At 39.4% G+C, this 16031-nt stretch overlaps 1 protein-coding gene across 1 annotated transcript in view; it reads left to right on the top strand.

The window, feature by feature from the left end:
• The window catches only part of pkd1a (polycystic kidney disease 1a), a gene marked incomplete at its 5' end in the record, with an annotated part of 125725 nt that overhangs the window by 84080 nt on the left and 25614 nt on the right, over window positions 1–16031 (top strand). Inside the window, 8 exon segments of the mRNA XM_042316071.1 lie at window positions 507–589; window positions 810–866; window positions 1470–1722; window positions 3723–3891; window positions 5896–5980; window positions 7881–8060; window positions 12154–12346; window positions 12485–12655. Coding sequence (XP_042172005.1) covers window positions 507–589; window positions 810–866; window positions 1470–1722; window positions 3723–3891; window positions 5896–5980; window positions 7881–8060; window positions 12154–12346; window positions 12485–12655 — 1191 coding nt within the window.

Genomic DNA, 16031 nt, shown 5'->3' with positions numbered 1-16031 from the left:
AAATAAAGTTATTTTATTCTGTTCTATTAAATAAAGTTATTTTATTCTGTTCTATTAAATAAAGTTATTCTATTCTGTTCTATTAAATAAAGTTATTCTATTCTGTTCTATTAAATAAAGTTATTTTATTCTGTTCTATTAAATAAAGTTATTTTATTCTGTTCTATTAAATAAAGTTATTCTGTTCTATTAAATAAAGTTATTCTATTCTGTTCTATTAAATAAAGTTATTCTATTCTGTTCTATTAAATAAAGTTATTTTATTCTGTTCTATTAAATAAAGTTATTTTATTCTGTTCTATTAAATAAAGTTATTTTATTCTGTTCTATTAAATAAAGTTATTCTATTCTGTTCTATTAAATAAAGTTATTCTATTCTGTTCTATTAAATAAAGTTATTTTATTCTGTTCTATTAAATAAAGTTATTTTATTCTGTTCTATAATATAAAGCTCTATACTGTTGTGTTCTATTAAACCAAGTTGTATTGGACTGTGTTCTCCCCAGAGTGCAGACGGTTCTCCATCCCCAGAGCCTTCAACAACAGTCTGAGCAGAGCAGCTACCAGCGTGGTACAACTCATGTTCCACGTGAGTGTGTGAGTGTGTGTGTGTGTGAGAGTGAGAGTGACTGTCCGTCAAAGTACCCATGTACACATTCATCAAGTCATCATAGATGTGTATTCCTTCATACCTGTTTTAATCTCCCTCCCTCCCTCCCTCCCTCCCTCCCCATCCCTCCCTCCCCATCCCTCCCTCCCTTCCTTCCTCCCGCCCATCCTCCCTCCCTCCCCATCTCTCCCCTCTCCAGGTGGAGCCCAACCCGTTCCCCTTTAACTTTGTGGCTAACTACACAGTCAGTACCGAGGTATGGACTTGTTTCTTATTTATTTATACTGTCTGTATGATGTGTTTTCTATTATGGAGGATTCATGATGTTGATATCAATGTCTTCTAATCTATTCTAATCCTAATTCTTATCAACCCTAATCTAATCCTAATTCTAATCAATCCTATTCTAATCCTAATTCTAATCAATCCTAATCTAATCCTAATTCTAATCAATCCTAATCTAATCCTAATTCTAATCAATCCTAATATAATCCTAATTCTAATCAATCCTAATCTAATCTAATTCTAATCAATCCTAATCTATTCTAATCCTAATTCTAATCAACCCTAATCTATTCTAATCCTAATTCTAATCAATCCTAATATAATCATAATTCTAATCAATCCTAATCCTAATTGTAATCAACCCTAATCTATTCTAATCCTAATTCTAATCAATCCTATTCTAATCCTAATTCTATTCTAATCCTAATTCGAATCAATCCTAATGTATTCTAATCCTAATTGTAATCCGTCATCTATTCTAATCCTAATTGTAATCAATCCTAATTCTATTCTAATCCTAATTCTAATCAATCCTAATCTATTCTAATCCTAATTCTATTCTAATCTACTATAGGTGGCCTCCATGGAGTTCCAGGCAGAGAACGGTTCCCAGATCCCAATCTCAGACCTCGACGACAACCAAGCCATCACCGTTGCCGTGAACAATGGCGGCGCCACCGACAGCAATGGGGCAGGGGTGACGGGAGTCCCTTTAGCCAGGGCCATTAACGTGAGCCGGTGTGACTCTGTCATCGTACGGGTCAGCGCCGGTAACTCCAACCAGCAAGCCGGACTGTTCATCCAACTCAACTTCACCACCCTGGACGGTAACAATCATAGGAATAGAATCACAATAGAAACAGAATCACAATATAAACAGAATCACAATAGAAACAGAATCACAATAGAATCACAATAGAAACAGAATCACAATAGAAATAGAATCACAATAGAAATAGAATCACAATAGAAACAGAATCACAATAGAAATAGAATCACAATAGAAATAGAATCACAATAGAAACAGAATCACAATAGAAATAGAATCACAATAGAAACAGAATCACAATAGAAATAAAATCACAATAGAAATAGAATCACAATAGAAATAGAAACACAATAGAAACAGAATCACAATAGAAATAGAATCACAATAGAAACAGAATCACAATAGAAACAGAATCACAATAGAAACAGAATCATAATAGAAATAGAATCACAAAATAGAATCACAATAGAAATAGAATCATAATAGAATCACAATATCAATAGAATCACAATATAAATAGAATCACAATATAAATAGAATCACAATATAAATAGAATCACACTAGAATCACAATATAAATAGAATCACAATATAAATAGAATCACACTATAATCACAATATAAATAGAATCCTAAAATAATTACAATAGACATAGATAATAGAATCACGATATAAATAACATCACAATAGGAATAGAATCACAATAGAAATAGAATCACAATTGGAATAGTATCACAACAGGAATAGAGTCACAATAGAATCACAATATACATAGATTCACACTAGAATCACAATAGACATAGATTCACACTAGAATCACAATAGACAGATTTACACTTGAATCACAATAGACATAGAATCACAATAGAAATATAATCACAATAGACATAGAATCACAATAGACAGAATCACAATAGAAATATAATCATAATAGAAACACAATAGACATATAATCACAATGTAAATAGAATCACAATATAAATATAATCACAATAGAATCTTAACAGAATCACAATAGACATAGATAATATAATCACGATATAAATAGAATCACAATAGAAATAGAATCACAATAGGAATAGAATCACAATAGGAATAGAATCGCAATAGAAATATAATCACAACAGAAACAGAATCACAATTGGAATAGAATCACAATAGGAATAGAGTCACAATAGAATCACAATAGACATAGATTCACACTAGAATCACAATATAAAAAGAATGACAATAGAAACATAATAACAATATAAATAGAATCACAATAGAATCACAATAGAAATATAATCACAATATAAATAGAATCACAATAAGAATAGAATCACAGTAGGAATAAAATCACAACAGGAATAGAATCACAGTAGGAATATAATCACAATAGAAACAGAATCACAATATAATCACAATAGGAATAGAATCACAATATAAATATAATCCCAATAGAAAAATAATCAATAGAACAGAATCACAATATAGTCACAATATAGAATCACAATAGGAATAGAATCACAATAGAAATGGAATCACAATAGAAATAGAATCACAATAGAAATAGAATCACATTAGAAACATAATCACAATAGAATCACTATATAAATATAATCACAATAGGAATATATTCACAATAGAAACAGAATCACAATATAATCACAATAGAAACAGAATCACAATAGAAACAAAATGACGATATACATAGAATCACAATAGGAACAGCATCACAATAGGAATAGAATCACAATAGGAACTGCATCACAATAGAAACAAAATCACAATAGAAACAGCATCACAATAGGAATAGAATCACAATAGGAACAGATTCGCAGTATAAATATAATCACAATATAATACCTATTCCCGCTTTAGCTGTACCTCTTTACAGTAAGTTTGCAGGGTATGTGGGACTAAATTGTATTTTTCAATTGCCAAATCAACTCAAATAAGTAATTGACATTTTGGGATACCAATAAAGTTGTATTGAATTGAATAGTGTATAGGGGCAGTATTTAGGGGATGTACAGAGAGGGGGTAAGCTCACCCCTGTCCCCTACTCCTCTCCAGACGGGGTGTGGTCAGAGGTGAGCGAGGCGGACCCCTCCATCATGACCTACCTCCACTCCTCCAACTGGCCCAACGAGTTCAACTTCACAGACAGGAAACGCATCACACTCAGCATGACCAGGGGGCGGGACCTGGACCACAGGAAGTACACCTTCTTCCTGTCCCCAGAGTGAGTGGTTGCCACAGTGATATGGAATGATTCAATGTTCCTTCTATGGACTGCCACGCAGAATTAATATCAGCCCGAGCAGAGAAGCACAAGACAGAACCTCAACTTTCTAGTTTTCCCCATTAACACTATCAACGTTTCCTTGTGAGAATTGTGCTTGAATCAACGCAGTATTAGCCACTTTCAATGTAACATACCTAAACAAACTGAACTATGCAAGACTTAGTATGCAAAACTAACTGTGAAAGAGATTTTGTTGTATGCAGAACGCATCGGAGTAGGATACTATTGCATTGACACACACTACTCTATACCGTACTCTATAAAGACCAGTGTGCAATAACCAATCAGAGCTGCAGTAGGCCTATATTCAAATAGGCCATTGCCATATATGGATCTGTGCCATTCACTTTGAACTGGACTGTGTCTACAGCATGAGCGGTCGTGGGTAGATGCGCTTGTCTTGAGATCAAAGCGAGAGCTGCGTGTAGGGATGAGTGCACATTTGTTCATATTCTTTGCTCGTTGGTGAGTTATCAGCCCAGTTATAGATCAGTTGTAGTCAGCAATGGGGGAGTGTTTGTTTCCTACAAGACACAACAGGTGTGCATTTCTAGACATAATTTGAAAAGGGACTCCGGTAAAGAGCTTTTTTGTCTTAAAGGGGCATTTGAGACAGGCTTGAATAAGCTAAGTAGCCAATCGGCAGAGGGAAGCATAATTAGTCTGATTCTCTGTAATAATGGTATTAGAATAATAATGCATTTTATTTCCTAAAATGGTTTCTTGCAACAAACGACTCAACAACATTTTCAGTCACCTCTTTGTCTGAAGGACAAGTGGATAAACAGGTTCATGTCAACAAGCCCTGCATGTGTTTTTCAAACGTCTCATAGAATGTAGCCTACATTGAACACCACACATTGGCTGCTACTGTAGGCTGAATGATAGAATAGCTATTTCCATGTTAAAAGGTTATGGGATGCATTTTCTCCATTGTTTTGATGGTAGGCCCCTCTGGTAGTCCTACATTATGATCAAATAGCTACAGTAGCCTACTTGACCACTGTTAAAACTGTAACTTAAAGCTGGTACAGCCTCAGTGTTCACAGTAAATCTGTAACTTAAAGCTGGTACAGCCTCAGTGTTCACAGTAAGACTGTAACTTAAAGCTGGTACAGCCTCAGTGTTCACAGTAAGACTGTAACTTAAAGCTGGTACAGCCTCAGTGTTCACAGTAAATCTGTAACTTAAAGCTGGTACAGCCTCAGTGTTCACAGTAAATCTGTAACTTAAAGCTGGTACAGCCTCAGTGTTCACAGTAAATCTGTAACTTAAAGCTGGTACAGCCTCAGTGTTCACAGTAAAACTGTAACTTAAGAGGTCTCTCTCTGTCTCTGTCTGTCTAAGTGGTCTCTCTCTGTCTCTCTTGTCTGTCTAAGTGGTCTCTCTCGTCTGTCTAAGCGGTCTCTCTCTGTCTCTCTCGTCTGTCTAAGGGGTCTCTCTCTGTCTCTCTTGTCTGTCTAAGTGGTCTCTCTCTGTCTGTCTGTCTAAGCGGTCTCTCTCTGTCTCTCTCGTCTGTCTAAGCGGTCTCTCTCTGTCTCTCTCGTCTGTCTAAGCGGTCTCTCTCTGTCTCTCTCGTCTGTCTAAGCAGTCTCGCTCTGTCTCTCTCTCTGGTCTGTCTAAGTGGTCTCTCTCTGTCTCTCTCGTCTGTCTAAGTGGTCTCTCTCGTCTGTCTAAGTGGTCTCTCTCTGTCTCTCTGGTCTGTCTAAGTGGTCTCTCTCTGTCTCTCTGGTCTGTCTAAGTGGTCTCTCTCTGTCTCTCTCGTCTGTCTAAGTGGTCTCTCTACTCTGGATGTCTTATGTTAAGTCATGAGATGAACTTCCTCTTGTCAGTGAAACACTTCAGTAGAGACTACTGTAAATGCTGTGTATAAATGTCAACTTCGGCAGCCATTTTACTCAGATCTAACCAACCACCCCTCTCTCTTCTCCGGTTGCCCAGGTCCCATGACACGACCCTGGACTACTATGTCAACGTGACAACAGGCTGTACCACTGACTCCCCCAGCGCGGGGGTGCGTCTGGAGGTGGGTGTTTGTTAAAACTTAAATGTATAACTCATTGGCGCTTAGAGTCAGTGTCACATTATAAAGGACGTTATAAAGCATTATACATACACCTACAGGACAGTTTATTAGGTACACCACCCTGTTCAGGAAGATGGTTAACACCTACAGGACAGTTTATTAGGTACACCACCCTGTTCAGGAAGATGGTTAACTCCTACAGGACAGTTTATTAGGTACACCACCCTGTTCAGGAAGATGGTTAACTCCTACAGGACAGTTTATTAGGTACACCACCCTGTTCAGGAAGATGGTTAACTCCTACAGGACAGTTTATTAGGTACACCACCCTGTTCAGGAAGATGGTTAACTCCTACAGGACAGTTTATTAGGTACACCACCCTGTTCAGGAAGATGGTTAACTCCTACAGACAGTGAGCCACCTGTCCAGGGCTTGATATAACACAGGCAGACAGTGTTAGGTACACCGACATGGTCAGCTCCTACAGACAGTGAGCCACCTGTCCAGGGCTTGATATAAAACAGGCAGACAGGCATCGAGGCATTCAGTTACTGTTCCATTGAACGTTACAATGGACAAAACTAGTGACCTAAGAGACTCTGAGCGTGGTATGATCGTTGGTGCCAGGTACACCGGATACAGTGTCTCAGAAACGTCCTCCCTCCTGGGCTTTTCACACACGACAGTCGAGGGTTTCCCGAGAATGATGTGTGAAGCATGAACACAAAACATCCAGTCAGCGGCAGTCCTGTGGGTGGAAACAGCTCGTTGATGAGAGAAGTCGAAAGAGAATGTCAAGAATGGTGCAAGCGAACATTCAGGGCCACAAACAGACAAATAACGACACAATACAACAGTGTTGTGCAGAACGGCATCTCAGAAAACACAACTCATCGATCCTTGTCCCGGATTGGCCAATACAGCAGATGACCACACCGGGTTTTACTCCTATCAGCTAAAAACAAGAAGAAGTGGGCAGGCCAACACTGGACAGTGGGCAGGCCAACACTGGACAGTGGGCAGGCCAACACTGGACAGCTGACCCATCCTGCCTGGCGGCGGTGGTGTACTGGTGTGGGAAATGTTTTCCTAGCACACGTTAGGTCTCTTGATACCAACTGAGCACCGATGGAACGCCACAGCCAATCAGAATGTTGTTGCTGACCAAACCCAATAGAACTGGGATGAGATGGAGCGTGCTGTTGGTAGCATGAATGTACCACCGTCCAATCTGCAGCAACTGTGTAACACCATCGCGTCAACATGAACTAGCATCCCTGTGGAACGTCCCCGACACCTTGTAGAATCCATGACCCGAAGAATTTGGGCTGTTCTGGAGGCTAAAGGGTGGGGGGTCTGACCGGGTACTAGATGGGTGTACCTAATAAACTATCCGGTGAGTGTATGTACTTGATAGAATCTGTTGTTAAACAAGCTCTCTAAGAAGGAAACCAAGTGTTGACTTGCGTTGAAAACCCTGACCTTCCCTTCTAAATATCTCTCTGACTCATTCCATCCCTTCTAAATATCTCTCTGACTCATTCCATCCCTTCTAAATATCTCTCTGACTCATTCCATCCCTTCTAAATATCTCTCTGACTCATTCCATCCCTTCTAAATATCTCTCTGACTCATTCCGTCCCTTCTAAATATCTCTCTGACTCATTCCATCCCTTCTAAATATCTCTCTGACTCATTCTGTCCCTTCTAAATATCTCTCTGACTCATTCCGTCCCTTCTAAATATCTCTCTGACTCATTCTGTCCCTTCTAAATATCTCTCTGACTCATTCTGTCCCTTCTAAATATCTCTCTGACTCATTCCGTCCCTTCTAAATATCTCTCTCACTCATTCCGTCCCTTCTAAATAGCTCTCTGACTCATTCCGTCCCTTCTCTAGGTGGGTGTGTTTACGTCCCTGTGCCAGTACTTCAGTGAGAGCGCCAAGCTGTGGCGTACGGACGGCATGGTGCCGCTGGCAGAGACTAATGCCAGCCGGGCCGTCTGCAGCACCCGGCACCTCACAGCCTTCGCTGCCAGTCTCTTCGTTCCACCTGATGCTGTCACCTTCATACGGCCTGTAAGTAGGGGCTGCAGGTAGACTAGTGGTTAGAGGAGTGTAGGGGCTGCAGGTAGACTAGTGGTTAGAGTGTAGGGGCTGCAGGTAGCCTAGTGGTTAGAGTGTAGGGGCTGCAGGTAGCCTAGTGGTTAGAGTGTAGGGGCTGCAGGTAGCCTAATGGTTAGAGTGTAGGGGCTGCAGGTAGCCTAGTGGTTAGAGTGTAGGGGCTGCAGGTAGCCTAGTGGTTAGAGTGTAGGGGCTGCAGGTAGCCTAGTGGTTAGAGTGTAGGGGCTGCAGGTAGCCTAGTGGTTAGAGTGTAGGGGCTGCAGGTAGCCTAGTGGTTAGAGTGTAGGGGCTGCAGGTAGCCTAGTGGTTAGAGCGTTCGGCCAGTTACCTAAAGGCTGCTAGATCGAATCCTGAGCTGACAAGGTAAAAAGGTAAAAATCTGTTGTTCTGCCCTGAGCAAGGCAGTTAACCCACTGTTCCCCGGTAGGCCGTCATTGTAAATAATAATTTGTTCTTAACTGACTTGCCTAGTTAAATAAATAAAGCTTAAAGGTTGTTTTAAAAAAAAGTAGAGATATACCTGATAAACACACACACCTGATAATACACACACAGATGGCGCCGACAGAGATGGTCGCCTCGCTTCTAGTCCTTAGGAAACTATGCAGTATTTTGTTTTTTTATATATTATTTCTTACATTATTAGCCCAGAAAATCTTAAGTGTTATTACATTCAGCCGGGAAGAACTATTGGATATCAGAGCGACGTCAACTTACCAACATTATGACCAGGAATACGACTTTCCCAACATTATGACCAGGAATACGACTTTCCCAACATTATGACCAGGAATACGACTTTCCCAACATTATGACCAGGAATACGACTTTTCCAACATTATGACCAGGAATACGACTTTCCCAACATTATGACCAGGAATATGACTTTCCCAACATTATGACCAGGAATACGACTTTCCCAACATTATGACCAGGAATACGACTTTCCCAACATTATGACCAGGAATACGACTTTCCCAACATTATGACCAGGAATACGACTTTCCCGAAGTGGATCCTTTGTTCGGTTCACCACCCAGGACATTGGATCTAATCCCAGAGGCCGACCCAAAACAACGTCGCCGCAGAAGAGGAAGACGGAGCTGCCTCTCACCGCTTCGGAGTATATTACTCACCAGTGTCTAGTCTCTAGACAACAAGGTAGACTAAATTCGAGCAAGGGTTGCCTTCCAGAGAGACATCAGAGACTGTAACATTCTCTGTTTCAAGGAAACATGGCTCACTCGGGATATGTTGTTGGTATCTGTACAGCCATTGGGATTCTTCATGCTGTCGCGCCGACAGAAATAAACATCTCTCTGAGAAGAAGGGCGGGGGTGTATGCTTCATGATTAACGACTCATGGTGTAATCATAACAACATACAGGAACACAAGTCCTTTTGTTCACCTGACTTAGAATTCCTTACAATCAAATGTCGACCATGTCATCTCAAAGAGAATTCTCGTCGGTTATTGTCACAGCCGTGTAAAGCCCCCCACAAGCGAATACCACAACGGCACTCAAGGAACTTCACTGGACTCTATGTAAGCTGGAAACCATATATCCCGAGGCTGCATTTATTGTAGATGGGGATTTTAACAAAGCAAATTTGAGAAGAAGGCTACCTAAATCTATCAGCATATTGACTGTAGCACTCGCGCGGGGCAATACACTGGACCACTGCCACTCTAACTTCTGCGATGCATACAAGGCCCTCCCCCGCCCTCCCTTCAGCAAATCCGACCACGACTCCATTTTCCTCCTACTGTCCTATAGGCAGAAACTCAAACAGGATGCACCCTTGACAAGAACCATTCAACGCTGGTCTGACCAATCAGAATCCACATTTCAAGATTGTTTTGATCACGCGGACTGAGAAATGTTCCTGGCAGTCTCAGAGGTTAACATTGATTTATATGCTGATTCGGTGAGTGAGTTTATAAGGAGGTGCATTGGAGATGTTGTACCCACTGTGACTATCAAAACCTACCCTGACCAGAAACTGTAGATAGTTGGTGGAAGTTTTGCAAAACTGAAAGCGTGACCCACCGCATTTAACCATGGAAAGATGACTGAGGATATGGCTGAATACAAACAGTTATTCCCTACCGCAAGGCAATCAAGCAAACGATATGACGGTATAGGGACAAAATGGAGTCGCAATTAAACGGCTCAGAAACTAGATGTATGTGGCAGGGTCTACAGGCAGTTACGGACTACAAAAAGAAAACCAGCCACGTCGCGGACACTGACGTCTTGCTTCCAGACAAACTAAACACCTTCTTTGCCCGCTTTGAGGATAATACATTGCCACCGATGCGACCCGCTACCAAGGACTGCAGGCCTCCCCTCTCCTTCTCCGTGACCGATGTGAGTAAGACATCTAAATGTGTTAACCCTCCCAAGGCTACTGGCCCAGATGGCATCCCTCAGAGCATGCCCAGACCAGCTGGCTGATGTGTTTACGGACATATTCAATCTCTCCCTATCCCAGTCTGCTGTCCCCACATGCTTCAAGATGAAAGCTTGTTCCTGTACCCAAGAAGGCAAAGATAACTGAACAAAATGACTACTGCTCCGTAACACTCACTTCTGTCATCATGAAGTGCTTTGAGAGACTAGTCAAGGATCATATCACCTCCACCTTACCTGTCACCCTAGACCCACTTCAGTTTACATACCGCCCCAACAGGTCCATCTGGACAAGAGGAATACCTATGTAAGAATGCTGTTCGTTGACTATAGCTCAGCATTCAACACAATAGTACCCTGCAAGCTCATCATTAAGCTTGAGGCCCTGGGTCTTGACCCCGCCCTGTGTAATTGGGTCCTGGACTTTCTGACGGGGCGACCCCAGGTGGTGAGGGTAGGTAACAACATCTCCTCCCCGCTGATCCTCAACACTGGGGCTCCACAAGGGTGCGTGCTCAGCCTCCTCCTGTACTCCCTGTTCACCCATGAATGCGTGGCCATGCACGCCTCCAACTCAATCATCAAGTTTGTAGATGACACTACAGTGGTAGGCTTGATTACCAACAACGACGAGACGGCCTACAGGGAGGAGGTGAGGACACTCGGAGTGTGGTGTCAGGAAAACAATCTCTCACTCAACGGCAACAAAACAAAGGAGATGATTGTGGACTTCAGGAAACAGCAGAGGGAGCACCCCCCTATCCACATCGACGGGACAGTAGTGGAGAAGGTGGAACGTTTTAAGTTCCTCTGCGTACACATCACGGACAAACTGAAATGGTCCACCCACACAGACAGCATGGTGAAGAAGGTGCAGCATCCAGAAGGTGAGGTCAGCTGGGACCGAGAGACTGAAAAACAGCTTCTATCTCAAGGCCATCAGACTGTTAAACAGCCACCACTAACACAGAGAGGCTGCTGCCTACATACAGACTCAAATCATTGGCCACTTTAATAAATGGATCGCTAGTCACTTTTAAATAATACATACAAATGTTTACATATCTGACATTACTCATTTTATACCATCTATTGCATCTTGCCTTTGCCGCTACATGTACGTTCTCATCCCATCCCTTCAGATGTGTGTGTATAAGGTAGTTGTTGTGGAAGTGTTAGATTACTTGTTAGATATCACTGCACTCGGAACTAGAAGCACAAGCATTTCGCTACACTCGCGTTAACATCTGCTAACCATGTGACCAATAACATCTGCTAACCATGTGACCAATAACATCTGCTAACCATGTGACCAATAACATCTGCTAACCATGTGACCAATAACATCTGCTAACCATGTGACCAATAACATCTGCTAACCATGTGACCAATAACATCTGCTAACCATGTGACCAATAACATCTGCTAACCATGTGACCAATAACATCTGCTAACCATGTGACCAATAACATCTGCTAACCATGTGACCAATAACATGTGATTTATGTTGACACATCTGATCCAAGCCAACCGCCTGAGGAAACACGCTGTAATGTTACGATGCCCTACGGTGAAATCAGCTGACTTTCACACACACACATCTTCTCCCACTCTTCTCTCCTCTCGTCCTTTAGGAGCGGGGGGTTCCCAGCCTCGTGGTGTTGTTGACGTGTGTGGTGGGGTTGCTGTGTTACGCCGTGGCGGCGGCCATCTTACATAAACTGGACCAGCTGGACCTGAGGAGGGCGGGGACGGTGCCGCTCTGTGGACACGACGGAACATTCAAGTACGAGGTGCAGGTCAAGACCGGCTTCAGCCGCGGGGCAGGTGAGAAGGCAAAGGTTACGGATTCAAATGGAAAGAAATGAGACTTTTAATCAATTAGACTTTTATTCACAAAGGGCAGAAACATATCACATAATTATTACATGCTGTGTATATCTAACTCCTCCCCCTGTCTGCTAGGCACGTCGGCACATGTAGGCATCAGTGTGTACGGCTGTGAGGGGCGTAGCGGGCATCGACACCTGGACAGCCCCGGGGCCTTCGCACGTAACGGACTGGACATCTTCCACATCGCCACGGAAACTAGCCTGGGCAGCGTCTGGAAGATCCGCGTCTGGCACGACAACAAGGGTAGGAGGACACACACACACTAACACATACACTAACACACTAACACACACACACATGCAGGCACTTTGGATTTTTGAAAAGCATGTTACAAGTACAATGTCATATTATTATTATTATTATTATTATTAGAAAAACAACCTAGCCTCTGAACAAAACCATGGAAATGGCCAGGAAACACAAGGACAAAGTCTTACTTCAGTAGAGGTTATTATTATTATTCATATTATTAGTATTATTATTATTATTCATATTATTAGTATTAGTATTATTATTATTATTATTATTATTATTTATTATTATTATTAGTATTATTATAGTATTATTATTATTGTTAGTATTATATTATTATTATTAGTATTATTAGTAGTGTTAGTATTATTATTAATAGTATTATTAGTATTATTAATAGTATTATTATTATTCATATTAGTATGATTATTATTCATATTATTCATATTATTAGTATTACTAGTAGTATTATTATTAGTATTATTATTAGTATTATTATTATTAATAGTAGTATTGGTATTATTAATGGTATTATTATTATTCATATTAGTATGGTTATTATTCATTTATTATTAGTATTATTAGTATTATTAGTATTATTATTAGTATTATTATTATTCATATTCATATTATTATCATTATTCATATAGTTATTTGTATTATTATGATGCATATTATTATTAGTAGTAGTAGTATTATTAGTAGTAGTATTATTAGTAGTATTATTAGTATTATTATTATTCATATTCATATTATTATCATTTTTCATATAGTTATTTGTATTATTATTATGCATATTATTATTATTAGTAGTAGTATTATTAGTAGTAGTATTATTAGTAGTATTATTAGTATTATTATTATTCATATTATTATTATCATTATTCATATAGTTATGTGTATTATTATTATGGATATTATTATTCATATTAGTATTATTATTCATAGTATTATTCATATAGTTATTATTCATATTATTATTCATATAGTTATTATTCATAGCATTATTCATATTATTATTATTATTCATATTATTATTATTATTCATATTAGTATTATTATTCATAGTGTTATCATTATTCTTATTATTATTCAAATAGTTATTATTCATATTATTATTCATATTAGTATTATTATTCATAGTATTATCATTATTCTTATTATTATTCATATTATTATCATTATTCATATCATTATTCATATTATTACTTTTATTATTCATATTATTATTACTTTTCTTATTATTATTATTAATATGATTCATAATATTCATATCAATATTCATGTTATTGTTATTATTCAGATTATTATCAATATTCATGCTATTGTTATTATTCAGATTATTATCAATATTCAGATTATTGTTATTATTCATATTATTATCAATATTCATATTATTGTTATTATTCATATTATTATCAATATTCATATTATTGTTATTATTCAGATTATTATCAATATTCATATTATTGTTATTATTTATATTATTATCAATATTCAGATTATTGTTATTATTCATATTATTATCAATATTCATGTTATTGTTATTATTCAGATTATTATCAATATTAATGTTATTGTTATTATTCAGATTATTATTCATATTTTTATTATTATTATTATTTTTTTTATTGTGGAAAAAAATGTTTGGTCCACCAGCCACTGTGGCAGAAAAAAAAATCTACCAGCCACTCAGAGGATTTTTACCAGCCCCCCCCCCTAAAAAAAGTATAATGTATTACTAGTAAGAAGTAATGTGGTCAGTGCTTAGTTCTGGACTGTTTTGTTCCAGAACCTATTTGGTCGGATCCAGTACCTCTCCTGACATGAAACATCGGTACTTTTTGAGATGTAAACATTTGAATTGAAGCGATCAAAGTTCTTGCCTCTTCGTTCATTTGTTAAAAAATTACAATTAAAAATTAAAACGTAGTGTGAAAAAGTAGACTTACAGCCTGGATCTGATATTCTAAGAGTTGATTCGGGTTGTATTCGAGTTGGCGCAACATCGCACCCTGTTTGAGACCAACACGTGGCCATGGCTGTGTGAGTAGCAAGCCTGTATCTCTCACAGAACTAGAATGAGATTCACTTTCTGTGTTCTCTCTCCCTCTCTGTTCTGATGGACATGAACCTGCAACTCCTGTCTGTCCAGCGTTGCACTTCATCATTTATTTAGTTACAGAATCAAGGCTGTCTGTTCAGAAAGAAATGAAATGATTCAGTTTGTCCTACTACACCATGAGAAGGTCTATCATTTAGCCACAGAGGATCAATAGTTTCTTTTGAAAAACTGCCTGGCTGTGGATTGTGTGTAGCCCAATAACAAGGCCTACAGTCAGGGATGTGCTGCACATCTGTCAGTGAACGACAGCATGCAGACAAAACAGAACACAAAACATCATTAGGTGAGTGATCTGAGCATCATTAGGTGAGTGATCTGAGCATCATTAGGTGAGTGATCTGAGCATCATTAGGGGAGTGATCTGAGCATCATTAGGTGAGTGATCTGAGCATCATTAGGTAAGTGATCTGAGCATCATTAGGTGAGTGATCTGAGCATCATTAGGTGAGTGATCTGAGCATCATTAGGGGAGTGATCTGAGCATCATTAGGTGAGTGATCTGAGCATCATTAGGTGCATCATCATTAGGTGAGTGATCTGAGCATCATTAGGGAGTGATCTGAGCATCATTAGGTGAGTGATCTGAGCATCATTAGGGAGTGATCTGAGCATCATTAGGGAGTGATCTGAGCATCATTAGGTGAGTGATCTGAGCATCATTAGGTGAGTGATCTGGGGAGTGAGCATCATTAGGGGAGTGATCTGAGCATCATTAGGGAGTGATCTGAGCATCATTAGGTGAGTGATCTGAGCATCATTAGGGAGTGATCTGAGCATCATTAGGGAGTGATCTGAGCATCATTAGATCTGAGCATCATTAGGTGAGTGATCTGAGCATCATTAGGTCTGAGTGATGCATCATTAGGTGAGTGATCTGAGCATCATTAGTGATCTGAGCATCATGAGTGATCTGAGCATCATTAGGGGAGTGATCTGAGCATCATTAGTGATCTGAGCAGTGATCTGATCATTAGGGGCATCATTAGGTGAGTGATCTGAGCATCATTAGGTGAGTGATCTGATCATCATTAGGTGAGTGATCTGAGCATCATTAGGTGAGTGATCTGAGCATCATTAGGGGAGTCAGTGAAACTGGAAAGCATTTTTAGGACTATAATTTCCTCCTCACATTGTGTCTCCACACATCTAGGTCTGGACTATTGATGGGTTGAAGTTTGTTTTTATTGACCTCAGTTTGTCCGTGTCAAAGTAGCCTGTCATTAGACCAAAGTCTCCAATCAT

Source organism: Oncorhynchus tshawytscha, unplaced genomic scaffold (assembly GCF_018296145.1).
Source record: "Oncorhynchus tshawytscha isolate Ot180627B unplaced genomic scaffold, Otsh_v2.0 Un_contig_8889_pilon_pilon, whole genome shotgun sequence".
Taxonomy (NCBI): Eukaryota; Metazoa; Chordata; class Actinopteri; order Salmoniformes; family Salmonidae; genus Oncorhynchus; species Oncorhynchus tshawytscha.
Note: the sequence above shows the minus strand (reverse complement) of the source record. Positions and strands in the feature narration are given on the sequence as shown.